This window comes from Daktulosphaira vitifoliae, unplaced genomic scaffold (genome assembly GCF_025091365.1).
Source record: "Daktulosphaira vitifoliae isolate Bord-2020 unplaced genomic scaffold, ASM2509136v1 Scaffold_3, whole genome shotgun sequence".
In the NCBI taxonomy this organism is placed as follows: Eukaryota; Metazoa; Arthropoda; class Insecta; order Hemiptera; family Phylloxeridae; genus Daktulosphaira; species Daktulosphaira vitifoliae.
In genome coordinates this window covers 41,906,914-41,923,963 of record NW_026099574.1, presented here as the reverse complement: position 1 = coordinate 41,923,963, position 17,050 = coordinate 41,906,914, and the positions used below count along the sequence as shown (strand labels likewise).

The 17,050-nt window shown below is 25.5% G+C and overlaps 1 protein-coding gene across 1 annotated transcript in view; it reads left to right on the top strand.

Annotated features, from left to right (window-relative positions):
• LOC126900291 (clustered mitochondria protein homolog) overlaps positions 1-16,402 on the top strand; it is a 27,551-nt gene extending 11,149 nt beyond the window's left edge. The window contains exons 3-23 of the mRNA XM_050675905.1: positions 3,795-3,956; positions 4,485-4,638; positions 4,698-4,828; positions 4,913-5,049; positions 6,456-6,685; positions 6,755-6,891; positions 7,742-7,936; positions 8,018-8,230; positions 8,301-8,475; positions 8,687-8,792; positions 10,038-10,140; positions 10,362-10,494; positions 10,631-10,839; positions 10,936-11,142; positions 11,224-11,531; positions 12,474-12,603; positions 12,670-12,942; positions 13,406-13,531; positions 14,970-15,185; positions 15,271-15,479; positions 15,941-16,402. Coding sequence (XP_050531862.1) covers positions 3,795-3,956; positions 4,485-4,638; positions 4,698-4,828; positions 4,913-5,049; positions 6,456-6,685; positions 6,755-6,891; positions 7,742-7,936; positions 8,018-8,230; positions 8,301-8,475; positions 8,687-8,792; positions 10,038-10,140; positions 10,362-10,494; positions 10,631-10,839; positions 10,936-11,142; positions 11,224-11,531; positions 12,474-12,603; positions 12,670-12,942; positions 13,406-13,531; positions 14,970-15,185; positions 15,271-15,479; positions 15,941-16,037 — 3,651 coding nt within the window. The 3' untranslated portion in view covers positions 16,038-16,402. The remainder of the gene's footprint in view (positions 1-3,794; positions 3,957-4,484; positions 4,639-4,697; positions 4,829-4,912; positions 5,050-6,455; positions 6,686-6,754; positions 6,892-7,741; positions 7,937-8,017; positions 8,231-8,300; positions 8,476-8,686; positions 8,793-10,037; positions 10,141-10,361; positions 10,495-10,630; positions 10,840-10,935; positions 11,143-11,223; positions 11,532-12,473; positions 12,604-12,669; positions 12,943-13,405; positions 13,532-14,969; positions 15,186-15,270; positions 15,480-15,940) is intronic.
• The last annotated feature ends 648 nt before the right edge of the window (positions 16,403-17,050 follow it).

Below are 17,050 nucleotides of genomic sequence, written 5' to 3'. Positions count from 1 at the left end.
ATCAGGATATAATTAAAGAAATAAGAGTTCATGTTGCTTTTAAAATATTTCACCAATTTCTCTAAAGGAAACACTATCTACAGATTTGCATCGAAGCGTTTCTTATGATAGTGATTTTAATCACTGTCAGATATCATCTATACTTGTCCCATCTATGCCTCGTCCACACTGTGCCTCGACCCCACTGTGCTACCGTTTTTTTAAGTATATATTTGAGTTTTTTCTTGTATGTAATGTGAATTTACCATTCATTTAAACAAATATTTTTCGAGTTAGATTACATTTAATATGAGTACTAAAATTTATTTTCCATTTTTTCCATTTTACAGTTACTTTTTATCATGTTATACTTACATTAGAAACAATGTTATAAATTATATAACTATATATATAATTATTTATTTATAGTATCATTAAAGTGTAGTGTATATTAAGATACAACCGATAGAGTAGGTCATTGATTTGAAGCTATATTGTTTAAACCCAACCAAACGCTAAATTGTAAATTCCCAAACATCAATTATATTATGTCATTTGCCACCGGAATTTCTGGTAATAATTAAGTTAACTGTCATAAAGCATATTGGCCTTTGTTCGGTTGCTGGAGCTGGTAAAAATTGTGGCTGCCGAAAAACAGGGCTTAAATGTTCTATTATATATGAACATTGCAAAGTCAATGGTGTACAAATTCAATAGAAATAAGATTAAAAATTAAGAAGATTGTACTTTTGTTGAAAATATATTCTATCAAAATTTAGAAGAGGAAAATGGAAAAGAATTTTGTTTGATATATTTGTCAAATAACTTTATAGAGGAGAAATCCGCCATCGATTACATATTTTGCACTATTAATGCATATAATTTGTAATTAGAATATAAATAAGGAAATAGGGCATCATATAGCTTTTGTAATAATCCATTAATTTTTTTTAATTAAACACTAACTACAGATTTGCATCAAGGCATTTTTTTCTTGTTTTTTAATCATTGTCACATATCATCTATACTGGACCCAATTATACCATGTCCCCACTGTGCCGGGACACTACTGGTTTTTTTTAAATAACGATTAGTTGAAATAGTAGCAATGGGTTTACTTAAATTATTTTAAAAATTTTAATTAATTTTAACAATAGAAGTTATTGAAGATAGAGTTATAATTTTATTTGACCTTTTAAGTTTTATATCATGAAAGTTATTACCCACCATTAATATTACTAGAACAAGACCAACTTCATACACTTTATGACAATTAATTTTATCATTACAAGAAATTCCGGTTGGCAATAAGGGATAAGGTTGGATAAGGGTTGACAAAAGAAAACACGAGGTAGGTGAAATAAGGAGACCAGTGACAGTAGGCAAGGACGTGATTGGAGAGGTGGAAAGTTTTAAGTATTTAGGATCAGTTGTGCAAAAGAGAGATGGTATTGACGAGGATGTAAGAAACAGGATTAAGTGCAACTTTTTGAATTGGAGAGAAGCGTCAGGTGTCTTATGCGATAAAAGAATTCCAATGAGGCTGAAAGGTAAATTCTACAAGACTGTAGTGAGACCAGCTATGATGTATGGTTCAGTGTTGGGCGGTTGATAAGAAAGTAGAGCAAAGATGAGAATGCTTAGATGGATGAGAGGAGTGACAAAAAAAAGATAGAATAAGGAATGAGCATATAAAAGGGAGTATAGGTGTAGTGTCAATCATGGATAAGATGAGCGAAAATAGACTTAAATGGTTTGGGTTATGTTATGAGGAGAGAACAATTGTAAGCTGTAAGAACAGTTATAGAAATGAATGTTGAAGGGAAAAGTAGAGGAAGACCAAAAAAGAGATGGAGAGATGTTATGGAATGCGATATGAGGACAGCTGATGTAAGCGTAGATTATGTGGGAGTTCTTGTCAAGTGGAAGTTTAGGATAAGGGTGGCTGGCCCGAGTAGTTGGGATTAAGGCGAAGAAAAAGAAGAAGATTACTGGAAATTCTGGTAGCAATTGACATAATATAATTGATGTTTGGGAATTTACAATTTAGCGTTTGGTTGGGTTTAAACAATATAGCTTCAAATCAATGACCTACTCTATCGGTTGTATCTTAATATACACTACACTTTAATGATACTATATATAAATAATTATATATATAGTTATATAATTTATAACATTGTTTCTAATGTAAGTATAACATGATAAAAAGTAACTGTAAAATGGAAAAAATGGAAAATAAATTTTAGTACTCATATTAAATGTAATCTAAATCGAAAAATATTTGTTTAAATGAAAAATAGAAGATATCTTTTTTGTTTAAAATTATCTTTTTAAACTTTTTTTTGTAAGTTAAATATTTTTTGATAAAATTAAAAAAGCTCATTTTTGAACTTTTGCAAGGCTGTAAAAAAAGCTCAATTTCAATCGATGAGAACTTTTAGTATATCTTAATTCAACTTTAAAAAAAAAATTTGGTTGGGAATTTTTTCTGCCTTTTTTCCTTTGTTTACTGGCCTATAGTGATTATATTATAAAATACTTACATTTATGATTTTATCCTTAAGAGAAATATAATTCTATAATTATTAATATTCTAATTTATCACTTCTGAACAAAATTAATGAGTATATTACATTGTAAGTTTTTGACATTATAACTACAAAATATTACAGTAGATAATAGTCATGACAAAAAATTTTGTGATAACAAGAAATTTTAAATCTTAAGTTTTTTTTTTTTTTTTTTAATTAAAATTTTGGTATTTTCGTTACGGCAAACTATTAAGCAATACAAATTTAACAATAAAATGACATAAACTCAAAAGTGAATTTTTTGAATTACTGCTTTCTTTGTTGCGTATATGAATATGAAGTAAATGTTTTTATTTCCGTAAAGAGAAATTATTTGTGTCAGCAAACTACAATAATTGTTTTTCATCCCTTCAGGGATAAAAAATATTAACTTTAATTTTCATATATAGAAACATTAAACTTGATTGTATGATAGACAAAAAAACAATTTTATGTATTCTTTTATATGATCAATTGTTTGTATTTTAAAATAGTTAAAAAATTAGAATTTAAAGCAAAAATTCTTCATTAAATTGGTTTTTTTTATATTGGAATAGGCATTTATCTGTTTCAATAAGCCATAAATTATTTTTAATAATAATTATCAATAAAAATGTCCACATCGGTGACCAATAATTTATAATAATAAACTTGTGTTAAATATAAGAGTTTGTTTCTATTAATAGATGATTGATTAAGGATAAGATTTTCCTATATTAGATAATTCTTATGTCAATAAAAGTAAGTTGAAATGACATAATGGAAAAATGAAAATTTCTTAATAATGAAATATAATAAAGAAATTTATCTTAAATTATTAACATGTTGAAATAGATGAACAGCAGTTGATCAAATATAAAAATTGTAAATTTTTGTTTATCATTTTATTTAGTCAAAAATAGAGGTTGCATTAAAAAAAATTATTTTATTACATATTTTAGTTTTTTGATCCAAATATTTTTTCTTTTTACAAAAATAAAAAATTTCTAATTGTTTCTCAAAAAATTAGTGTGTTACCCAAAATAGCTAATCTTGTTTATAGATATTTTAAAACCAACTAAGCTATCAGATTATTATAAAATAGTTCTATAATATTCAAAATTGTAGTATCATTAAATAAATATTATCTTCTTAAAAACAATTTTTATTCTTGAAAACGTGTAATTTTTATTCAATTATGCAAGAAAGGCGTTACACTTATTAATCTTATTCATTGTATTAAATTTTTTTTTTATGATAAAGGTATCAAGTATGGAGCTGGTTCAAGAAATACATCAACTACTAATGGATAGAGAAGATACATGTCATAGAACATGTTTTTCCCTACAGCTAAATGGAGTAACATTAGATAATTTTTCTGAACTAAAATCTATTGAAGGGTTAAAAGATGGATCAATGATAAAGGTTCGATTACTATAGATATAATATTAATTAGTTTATTGATAAGATTGATCAAAAGCTTTGCATGCTAGAAAGTGTACACAAATTCGAAAAAAAATAGTTTTGAGAGAAACTAGTTTGAAAATAAGAGTGGCAGTAGTAGATTTAAGGCAATAATGAGTCAATTTAAATAACTTTCTATTTAATCAGCTATTCCAGCACCATATTACAGTCTGCTAATGTTCTTTTTTCTTTCCATTACCCTTGAAATTGTTCATGAATGACTAATTTCTTGATCACTCTGTATTACTTCTTGTGTGCTTCAACCAGTCGACCAAACTCACTCAAATACCTAGAACTTTTAAATGGCTTGCTTGGGATTTAGCCTTGAAATTTTCACAGTATACTTTTGTATAATTCTAGAATTGATTTATGAAAAAAAAGAAATCGCATCTCTACACCTACTTTCTTCCTTAATAATAAAAGAGCAACCTCAAGATAATTGATCTTTTATAATAACACTTTTAATAATAATATGATTTATAATTGTAGATTGTTGAAGAACCTTATACAATGCGTGAAGCTAGAATACATGTGCGCCATGTCAGAGATATACTCAAATCTCTAGAAATGTCTGATGCTTATAATGGTATTGATTGTAACTCTTTGTCATTTTTAAATGTTGTTACTCAAGGAGATATATTAGGTATAATTATATACTGAATGAATTATAGTAATTTTAATATTGTTTTTCCAACTTATTAGAAAAAAAAAAAGCTCGTTCTGAAAGTGTTGATTGTACACCTCCTGATTACATAATGCCAAATAGTAAAGAAAGGCCCTTACTTCCTTTACATCCTACTTCTAAAGACTTCAAAGGTCCACAATGTATTAAAGTAATATAGTAATAATTTACATATATTTAAATTAATGTAATATACATTAAAAAAGTGCTTTTCTGTATTTTAAATGTACATTAGGTTCTTACTACTTCAGCTTGGAATCCACCACCAGGCTTTCGTAAAATGCACGGTGATCTTATGTATTTGTACGTAATTACTTTAGAAGATAAACATTTTCATATCACTGCTTGTACAAAAGGATTTTTTATAAATCAGTGAGTAAAGTTTTAGTTGTTATATAGATAAGCAAGAACTTCCCATGCACTCGGACCTATAGGTCCATTGTGTGCTCCTGCTATTACTATTGTTGAATACCTTAGACTATACATGGTATTCAGAAAGTAAGGAAACAGTTTTATTGTTATAAACAATGAGAACAAAAGAAACTAGTTTCCTTACTTACTGAACACTATATATATGACATCCTACTAAGCTGCATCTATATATATTTAAAGAGTCCTATCTCTGGCAAAATTAAATATCCCTTTGAGTTTTATGTTTTTGGTATCTTCTTCTTCGGGAAAAGATTTTCCTTAATGTGTCCAGGGTATCACATTCACAGATAATGTGAAATGAATCATCCTCTTCTGTTCCATACTTCCTGCACAGTGATGATTCTGTCACTCCGACTGTGTTAAGATGTTTAAGCAGATGACCATGTCTTGTCGTAGTCCAGTCAAATGTTTATTTGATATCTAGTCATGTAATTAAAAACTCTTAATAGCAGACTGAGAGTCTTAATAAACATTTTTTATTGTCTGGGTACCACCTTATTTTCCTGTGTTGTTCTCTACACAAGATATTACTTAGAAGGATTGTTCTTTGAGTCCTACCCCTGGTTGATTTGGTCCTACATAGTTGTTTTCTGCACCTATCCTTGCTAGAAAGTCTGCTTTTTTATTACCAGGACACTGCTGTAATTTGGTACCCATGTCTGTGTAACTACTGAACCTTGCTAGTGATTCAATAGTTTCCCTGTATTCAAGGACTAGTCTTGAAGTCACCTGGTTATTACTAAGTGCCTTCAAAGCAGCATTACTATCACTGAGGATACTTTTCTTGAATACTAGCAGGTTCTGGACCTCTAATAATATAACCATTACCTCTGAACACAAAGGGTATTGTGCCCAATCAGTGAGTTTAATACTTAATTTTTTTAATAATTATTAAAAATAATAATAATTGGATAAAACTTTTTTTATATCAACAAAGGTAAATTACACTGTTTATTACAAAATTGTTTATTAAATATCTTCTTCATTTTTCTCGCCTTTATCCCAACTCGTTGGAGTTGGCCACCCTTATCCTAAGTATTACAATATAAATAGAATTTGAAATACAAATTTCATGTATGTTTCTGATATGTAAAATAATTTTAGTTCAATATGTAAATGTTTAATTAAAAAAAAAGATTTAGTTTTTTAACTTGAAAATTAATTGGCCATTAAATTTTAATTTATTATATAACCTATCTATAATAGATACTATTAACTAAACATAAATACTCTTTTCTTGTTAATTTATATTATCTATATGTAAATATTAAGTCACTTTAAAATATTAAGTTTAAGTTTAAGTTTTGATATATCAAAATGCAAAAATTAATTTTCATTTATTTTAGGTCTACTAATGAAGAGTTTGATCCTAAGCCAGCTACACCAAATCATTTATGTCATTCTCTAATAGAATTACTCAGTCAGGTTAGTGTTGCTTTTAAAAGAAATTTTGCTATACTACAAAAAAAAAGAACTGCACGTCATCCTTTTGAAAGAGTTGCTACTCCTTATCAAGTGTTCAGTTGGGCATCTCCTTTACTTGATCATACTTTGGATGCTATAAGAGCCGAAGACAGTTAGTCATAAAAATTTAATGATCAATTAAGTTATTTAAAAATGTATAGAAATTGTTCTTTTATATTAGCGTTTTCATCAAAGCTTGGCTATGAAGAACATATACCTGGTCAAACACGTGATTGGAATGAAGAGTTACAAACTACTCGTGAACTTCCTCGTAAAAATCTGCCAGAACGTCTTTTGAGAGAAAGAGCTATTTTTAAAGTAAAATTAATTAAATTTTGTTTTATTTTAATTTTTTTAGTATAATTAATTAATTTTAGTTTCTATGCAAAGTTGAGTAGATATTAATTTTACTATGATGGTTTATATTTTTTTTTTTTTTTTTTGTGTGTGTGTCTTTTGTTATTTTTTCTTAGCTCTCGCTGAACTGGTTTTACTTAACAAAAAATTGTATCTAGTTGAAGACATTTCCCTTAAATTTTGAGAAAAAGATATCCCTCATTCCCCATAAATTGACCAATAAATTATGATTTTTAAAATTGACATTAATTTTTGTTATTTTTTAAACTTTTTTTACTTAAAATTGCCATAACTTTTGAAAAATGGATGATCAAAACAATTTTTTTTTTTTTAATATCTCATAATAAGTATGACCTTTTTATTAAGTATTTTTTTTTTTTTTAATTTAACCATTTATCTACCTACAAGGAATTCACAATATCAACTTTTGCATGAAAAGTCAACTATTAAAAATGTTCTGAAACTACTGTGTTCTTTAAACATATATTAATGATTATGTCACATACTATAAGTTAAAAAAATATATATTTAATACTACAATTCTAAAATAAATAAAATTAATAAAAAAAATGTTTTCAAGTAATTTATTTATTTATTAGAGAACTTATAACTGGAATATATTTCGAAAAATGTGAGTTCATGTTGTTTGTGACATAATCAAAAATCTACTAAAAATAAAATACAATCTTAGATCAATGAAAGATTTACATCAAAGCTTTTTTTTATGATGGTTATTTTAATTACTAATAGATTTCAATACTAAATTGGTGTCCACTATGCCCTATTTTGACTGTTCTGGTTTTTTTTGTAGGTACATGGTGACTTTGTAGCAGCTGCTACACGTGGAGCTATGGCAGTTATTGATGGCAATGTGATGGCTATAAATCCTGGAGAAGAAGCTAAAATGCAAATGTTTATTTGGAATAATATATTTTTTTCATTGGGTTTTGATGTTAGAGATCATTATAAAGAACTTGGTGGGGATGCTGCTGCATTTGTTGCACCTGTATGTTAATGAACCGTAGTATTCAATATTTTTTATAACTCAAAAGTTAAAAGTTACATTTTTAATTTTTTTTTTTTTCAGCGGAATGATTTACAAGGCGTTAGAGTTTACAGTGCTGTAGATTTACCTGGTTTGTATACACTTGGTACTGTGGTTATTGATTACAGAGGGTATAGAGTTACTGCTCAGTCTATAATTCCTGGTATACTTGAAAGAGAACAAGAACAATCTGTTGTTTATGGATCAGTGGACTTTGGAAAAACAGTTACTACTAATCCTAAATATATTGAACTGGTAATTAAAAAAAAAATGTATTATTTCTTTTACAAAAGTATGGGTTTTTTTTTTTTTTTTGTCTGTCTAGCTTAGTCAAGCTGCTCAACAACTAAAAATTATGCCCCATAAAGTAATTAGTGAAAAAGATGAAGAAATTGAATTGTGTTCTTCTGTAGAATGTAAAGGAATTATTGGAAATGATAGTCGTTATTACATATTAGATCTTCTTCGTACTTTTCCCCCTGATGTCAATTTCTTAATACGTAAGCCATTTTAATATTATTGTTTATTATATCAAAGTTTATAATCAAAGTATTATGCCAACATATATTGGTTTACATAAGCAAAACAATTTACTATAGTAAAAGAATTAATGATTTTTTAAAAAATTTTAAACTACAGAAAAATTATTTAAGAAAATTTATATTTTTTATAAATATTTAAATATTTATCCTATTCTACTCATTATTTTAGTTAATGAAGATGTATTAAGCCAAGAAGTTAAATCTTTAGGATTTCCTATTCAACATAGGCATAAATTGTGTTGTTTGAGACAGGAGTTAATTGATTCATTCATTGAGTAAGTTTATTTTTTATCTCGTATAAAATAACTTGGCTTTTTCAAAGATATAAAGTATAAACTACTTTGTTAAGTTATTTATTATTAATTTTCCAAATTGTATTTTTATTAGTAAATTAGTTACTACCAAAAATATTTCTTCGCTTCTATATAATCCTTTGATAAAGTTGCACAAACTTGGGACTATTCAAACTGTGACTTAAATAAAATTTATAAATGCATATAATTTTGCACCTTAATGATTACTATTAAATGAAATTATACTTACAAAAAATATAAATAACCAATAACTTAAATAATACAATTTTTAATAAATATACTCTGAGCTATATACATTTAAATACTAAAAAATTGTTTATTTTTGAGGATTGAGTACTTTTTATTGTATTATTATAAATGTGAAGCTTTGCCTATCTATATCACTGCTCCACTCTAAGAGCAATCCAAAAAAAATGTCCGGATTTGTGGCAAAAAAATTAATGAGTTTTACACCTGCCTTACTTCATTACTTGTTTGTGAATTTTTGTCCAAAAACAATACTATAATGATGCCCCAGCGTCCATGTTAGCCAGACATGGTACTGTATTACTTTTTTCTATTTCCAAAAATAAAGAGAACCATTAAAGGCCATCATTTTACAAACATAGATGACATTAAAAGCACATTGTTTAATGAGCTAAAGGCTATCCCAAAGATCGAGTTTGAGAAATGTTTTGAAAATTGAAAGAACCGTTGGCACAAGAGCATTAAATCTAATGGGGACTTTTTTGAAATCGATAAAATTAACATAAACGAATAAATAAATATTTTTTTCAAAAAACGAAAATCTCCATTATTTTCTGAACACATCTCATGTATATATATTTAAATTAAAATTAAATAAGTTATACAATCATAATTTATTGTATAAAAATCCTTAGAAAAGATTTGATTATCAGAACTCATATCAATTGTCCCATTAGACAAAATAACTTATAAAGTATTTAGTCAGTAAAATTTCATTTGATAGTATCTGTGCAATTGAAAACTATCGATGAACTCATCTAATAGTTTTTATTTAGATAAAAACTATTGAATCTTTATTTGGTAGTTTGATTGTCTAAAACTGGTTGGTCGTATGTAATAACAATCGAATGACTATTTGATAGTTTTTTAAAAACAAATAAACCCAGAAGCCAAAACTATTCAATTGTGCCCTTCACTATATATATAAAAATGTAACTAAATAAAAACATTAATTTACAGGACACGTTATATGATGTTTATCAAATATGCAGCATTCCATTTACAACATTTAAATTTATGGAAAAATAAAATTAATGATGATATTTCAGGAAAAACTTTAGAGGTTAGTTAGAAATTTGCATTATTTTATAACTTATTTTTAAATAAAATAAAACTGTAATTATAAAGAAAACCACTTAACTATTTAACTACTTGCTATTTCTAGTTTATATCTATATTCTACTAGAATATATAGTCCAGTAGAAATCGATTTAAAAATTTAATAGAGCTGTAAAAAATTTAATCTAAAAGAGTATTTAAATTTTCATGTACTGTTCATAATAGGTTAATGATTCAGTTGGTCAAATAACAGAAAAAAATGATACAAAATGTGATCATATAATAATTAATGAAGATGACACTTCAGAAACAAAAAAAAAAGACTTGGAGACTATTACTAAAACAGCTGTTAATAATTGTAAGTTATAGTTAATGTGAAAATTATGTCCTAATTATTAAATTAAATTTTAATTTTTAGAGTGGTTTTTTTTTTTTTTTATTTAATTTTTTTAATTTATGCATAATTTATTAGATTTAATTTTTTTTTAATAAAGGTGAAGATAGCAACACAAAAGAAGTTGTTAAAAAAGCTGCTCAAAAAGTTGGATCTCTAAAGGATTCTGAATTTGACATTAGATTTAATCCTGATGTATTTTCACCTTGCGTTAAGCATTCAAATCCCGACTCGGACCAATTTAAGTTGGAAAAAAAATTAGTGGTAGATGCAGCTGAATACTTATTGCTGTCACAAATACCCTTATTTGTGAGTTGTCCATACATTTATAATTAAAATACTTGCATTGAAAATAATAATTATTCTACTTATTTTAACTGTTAAAATAAAACAATTTCATTATAGATCAGAGATTGCATGGATCATTCTTCTGCACCAATGGATGGTCAAATGTTGTCTGAGAATTTACATACAAGGGGAATCAATATTCGATATTTAGGAAAAATAGCTGAAAAATTATCAAAAATTAAACGACTAGAATATTTGTTAAGTATAACTGTTACAGAATTAATAACAAGAGCAGCAAAGCATATATTTAATTCTTACCTTCAAGTAAGCTATTCTTATTAGCTTTTATTATTATAAATATTTTTTAAGATTATATGCTATTAAATTTTTTTTTTATTTGTATAGTCTGCTGAGTTGATGAGCCTAGCAAATGCTGTTAGTCATTTTCTAAATTGCTTCCTGTCGTCTTGTTCTATTCCACATCCTCAAAATACATTAGATGATGTGAAACCAACCAAAAAACGTAGTAAACGTAAAAATAGACTAAATCGGCTTTTAAATGTTGATAATAAAGAATGGGCTAATTTAACTCGTAATACTCTATGGTCTCAAATTAGGACTGAAATTAAATCTTATTATGCATGGGAATTAATACCTGACATCGTTGAATCAATTTGTGAACAGTACTCTATCCAAAAAATTTCATTATTAAGGTAATAAAATATATTTTATAGTTTATACATACCAAAATTAATTGAAGAAGATCTGTGGTACATTTTTCTAGTTGAAATAAAATATTAATTTACTCTTAAATATTGTAGATGTACATGAAATTTCCACAAAGATAATAACTACTTTCAAAATAAATTATTATTAACTAATAATTTGTTAATATATGTTTATAAGTTAGTTAAAACTGATGATTAATTAGTACTTATAATTTTACATTTTTAGGTTAAAAAAAGTTCAATATGACAAAATACAGGTTTCCCTAAAAATAACTATTGTACAATAGAGACTAGAATAAAAATTTATGAAACTTGAAATTTTTTGTATAATTGAATATAGTTAATTTTATTCTCTATCTTAACGTACAAGTTACTTTTATGAAATATGGCTTAAATAAATATAAATGTTAAAAACAAAGTATTATAATGTATCTCTTACAAGAGGTAAAAAATTTGAAGACATTTATTTCAAAATCCTTTTTTTTGAGATATTACTCAGTTTGCAATATGCTCTGTATTCATTTAATTATTTTGTCTAAATAAATCGTGACTATTTTATATAAATTCTCTATGTTAAAAAAATTATTGTAATATTTGGCATAGTATAAGTATAAAAGAAGTATCTCTACACTATGGTTTATCAAAGCTTGAAAGTCTTAATCACTTAATAAAATAAAATAATTGTAATTAAAAAAAAGAGTTTGATCATCTCATATGATAAGTATCTCGTCTGTCTTATTCTCTCGAAGAAGTAATAGAATATTAAGTTATATTCTTTACGTACATGACATGAGCAAAATTTAAGTATCAATATAAATTAAAAACATTAAAATTTACTAACAAAATATTTAAAATACTTTCTGTAAAAATATATATTCAAAAATACTTATATTTTAATAGCTTAATAAATATCTAAGTAACTTTTAGGTCTTTTTGTATAAAAACTGGCATACAAATATTGCTACGTGAATATTCTTTTGATGCAAAAAATAGATTTACATTTTTTGAAGAAGATATAATAAATATGTTCCCAGTTGTTAAACATATAAATCCTAGGGTATGAGATAAAATGTCTAGAAAAAAAATTGTATAGCTTATAAGTTGTTATATTTTCTGAATGTAGGCGACTGATGCATTTAATTTCTATACAACTGGTCAAACAAAAATTCAACAAGGTCTTTTAAAAGAAGGATATGATTTAATTATGGAAGCTTTAACCCTGCTAAATAATGTTTATGGAGCTATGCATCCAGAAATAGCTCAGTGTTTAAGAATGCTTGCCAGACTGAGTTATATAATGGGCGATTACAGTGAAGCTATGTCATTTCAACAGAAAGCTGTATTTATGTCTGAACGAGTTAATGGCATTGATCACCCCTATACTATTACTGAATATGTAAGCATTCTTTAATTACTAATTATAGTAGAACTTCAAAAATTCAAATTTCAAGGAACTTACAAGGTAGTTTTCAAATTACTGAGGTATTGAGTTATTAAGGTATTGGTTGAAAAAATTTTATTTAAGAAGTTTTAAGGATTTATTAGTCTTTTTTACATTTATAATACATTTTAACACACAAGTAGCTGATTAAAAATTGTTTATATTCAGTGAAATAATTAGCACGATAAAAGTAACCAAATGAAATTGATACAGTTAATTTATCTAGATAAATAAACAAATCACTGTAAAATCCCACTATAATTTATAATAAATTATAAATAATTCTTTAAGTTATTTATAGTTTTTCTTTCGACCAATCGAGGTTTTTTCAAGGAAACAGAATATATGTTGTCTTATTGAAGTTCTTTGTATATAATTTTTTAATTATTGACTTGTTATTAAACCAAATTTATTTTAGATACATTTAGCATTATATTGTTATGCAAACAATCAAATTACTACTGCCTTAAAATTATTGTATAGAGCACGTTACTTAGCTATACTTATTTGTGGTGAAAATCATCCTGAAATAGCATTACTAGATGTAAGTATATTAATATATTATTGAATGTTTTTAACCTTAAGCATTAAAGTTTACAAGTATAGAAAATAAAAAAAATTTGTTAATTTAAGTAACATTCAGTTGTAAGGTAAAGTAGGGTAATTGTAAATGAATGTTTTTAGATAAATATACAATTTTTTATTTGGAAATTGCATTTAGTATGATATCAACACATTAAGACCAGAACTTTCAATCTAAAGTAAAATCTGATAAATATTATAAGAGAAAAGTAAAATTTACAATTACCCCATTTGTTCACATTTACCCCACTTCACCCTAATATGTTTAAATGTTTAATTTAATTTTTTTAAGATATATGTTATCATTTATTTGTCTTAACTTATGAATTATATAGCTGTCTGTCAAGTAGTTCAGCTGTCAGTGATGGTAAATACACAAAAAAATTTTTTTCTAAATCAGAAAAAATTAAGTTATTCTAAAAGTTATTTATATAAAATAAAATTTATTTCTATTTTTTTATGGTCTTTTAGAAAACGAGACTAAGTTATTAGATAATGTTATTTTGAACAATCTGTTAAAATTCTTAAACATTTATCTTGAATAAATCCTTAATTTATCAGCACATATTGTATAGATAACCTTAAAATGCTAAAAATTTATATAAATTCACTAATAATTTTTTATATTATAAATGCATGCAGTTCAAGCTTCTATTTCTAATTGAGGCTAGAAATAATGATCTAATACTTAGAGCTAATAATACATAGCAATATTCCTTTTTGAGCTTTATCTAGGAGAAACTTGTATAAAGGTATTCATTCCTTCTCAGTTTATCATATTAATTTATATGCATTTTTATTTACAAATTTTATTATGTATAAAGATTTCTAGAGGAACACATTCATTAATGGTATACCTAAAGTGTTATCAAATAATTATTTATAATTTTTTATGCATCAATTTCTTATTCTTTCACTATTACTTTTTCATTTTTTTCTAACGATGGAAAACTTATTTTCATGATTCCCTTTGTATTTAATAAAATATATTAAACTAATAGATATTTTTTCTCTGTTGCAAGACATTAAGATAGCAGAAAGTGACAAATGTTTTTTTAATGTTTATACAGCTCAAGAAGGGCCATTGCAACCCCTTCTTAAAAAAAAAAGGTGCCTTAATCTTATATACTCTGGGATGGGTAATGAGTTTTGCTAGAGAAAGGTATGGTAACTCCAATTACTGAACTGATCTCTTGCTCAGCAAACAGTTAACTTTAATGGAGCCTCAAACCCTTGATAGTGCTAATTAAGAATTGCTGAATTATCATCTCAGTCACACATATCTTTACATAAAATATGTAAAAAAAAATTGAATAATGCATAGTGTAAATTGGTTTTAATAATTTAAATTATAGTTATGGTTCTAAAATAAATAATAACTTTATACATTGTTTTTATAGAGCAACATTAGTTTGATTTTACATGCAGTCCAAGAGTATGATCTTTCACTAAGATTTTTGGAAAAAGCTTTGGCATTAAATATTAAATTTTATGGACCTAAATCATTAAAAGTGGCTGTAAGTTATCATTTAGTTGCCCGTACACAAAGTTGTATGGGTGATTTTCGATCAGCATTAAGTAATGAAAGAGAAACTTATGCAATTTATAAACAACAAGTAAAAAAAATATATATATATTAATTAAATAAAGCTATTATTGTTACTTTTATTGCATATATAATTTTATTAAAATATATTGTAGTTTGGAGAAAAACATGAAAAAACCCAGGAATCTTCAGATTGTTTAAAACATTTGACTCATCAAGCAGTTGTATTGCAAAAGAAGATGAATGAAATTTATACTGGAAAACCTGGTGCTTCATTACCTCCTATACAAATTCATCCTCCATCAATGGGTAGTGTGCTTGATATGCTCAATGTCATAAATGGTATTCTCTATGTACAAATTAGGTAAGAGTTCATTAAATTTTTACTGATAAACAATAACTATAACAACTTCCAGGACTCTCAACTCCATGGAAATTTATCATATATGAATACAGTACCACAAAGTATTTTTTGTTTTAGGGCAGTCATCCTCCTACATTCCCAAATCTAATTTTCTAAATCATATAAATTAGTATTACAAAAAAACTAACATGAACATCTATTTATCATTAATGTACTCTAGATGACTAAAATACATTTTATAAATGCATAAGCCCTGATAATGAGTATTAAAATATTATGTTTGAAATATATAAATGTAATTTAATAAATGATTTCTAGTATTTAAATATTACAATAAAAAATCCTAATAATTTACTGTTGTTAAATATTCTTATTTTTTACAGCATTTAAAAAAATTTGGTCAAAATATTGTTTTTATAATAAGTAAATTAAAAAAGGATTTAAATACATTTTTTTTTTAGTCAACAAGATTTAGAAACATTCAAAGCAGAAGTTGAAAAACGTTCAGAAAATCACGATACTGTGAAAACACTAACAGAACAAGAAAGTAATAGCTGAGTTTTCCCAAATCACGTAGTAAGTTTGTCTTATATTTTCAAGGCTGAATAGAATAAGACAACTTAAGTAGTCATTGATGCTCATTATTTTTTATTGATTTTTTTGTTAGTTAATATCTTCTCCTGTTTTGTTACTAGATATTTCTTTTTAATATTTCTTATATATATAAACCTTTAGTGCCATTATCTAGTCTTCAATTGTTTTTGCACATTCATCACAAAATAATTATTTGTTTAAAAATAATACGGAACAAAATTATGTATTTTACATCTGTTTTAGTTAACAAAATATTTCACTGCAGTTTTTCATACTTTAAAATATTGATGTTAAATTGTATGTTACTACTTAAATTAAAAGTATATTCTGTTTTTATTATTATTATATTATTGTTATTATAGTTTAAAAAATAATTTGTTAAAAGAGATTATCTGGTAGAATTCCTAGTAGATATTAAGAAAACAATGAATTAAAATCTAACAATTTAATGGAAAATATTTGTAAAAAAAAATAATAACAATTTATTTATTATTTGAGTAGAATACAACATGAATAATATTTAATTATTTTGTTATTTACTTTACTAAGGAAATATACAAACATGTATTAGACTGTTATAAAACTAATTAGACTGGTAACAAAACAGTAGATTTATTTTAGAATGTTTGTTAAGTTTTTTTTATACAAACTATTGTAGTTCAAAAATAACATTAATAAACTAATGTTTCTTTTTTATTAAGAATTTTCAATTCTTGTATTTTTTGACACATAATGGTTGGTAAAATATGAAAAGAAGAAATAAAAAATAATTTCACTACTTTTCATTTCAAAATTAATTTACTTTTTCTTGATAAAATAGAAAAATGACTGAAACTCAATTACTACTAGGGAACCTGTATTAGTTTTGTAATTAGGTAAAAATTTGTACCTTAAGAGTTCAATTAATTGGTTCCTAAATTTTGTACATTCAATTATATTTTTTACTAGTTATTACATTCATATTTTTGGTTTAAATA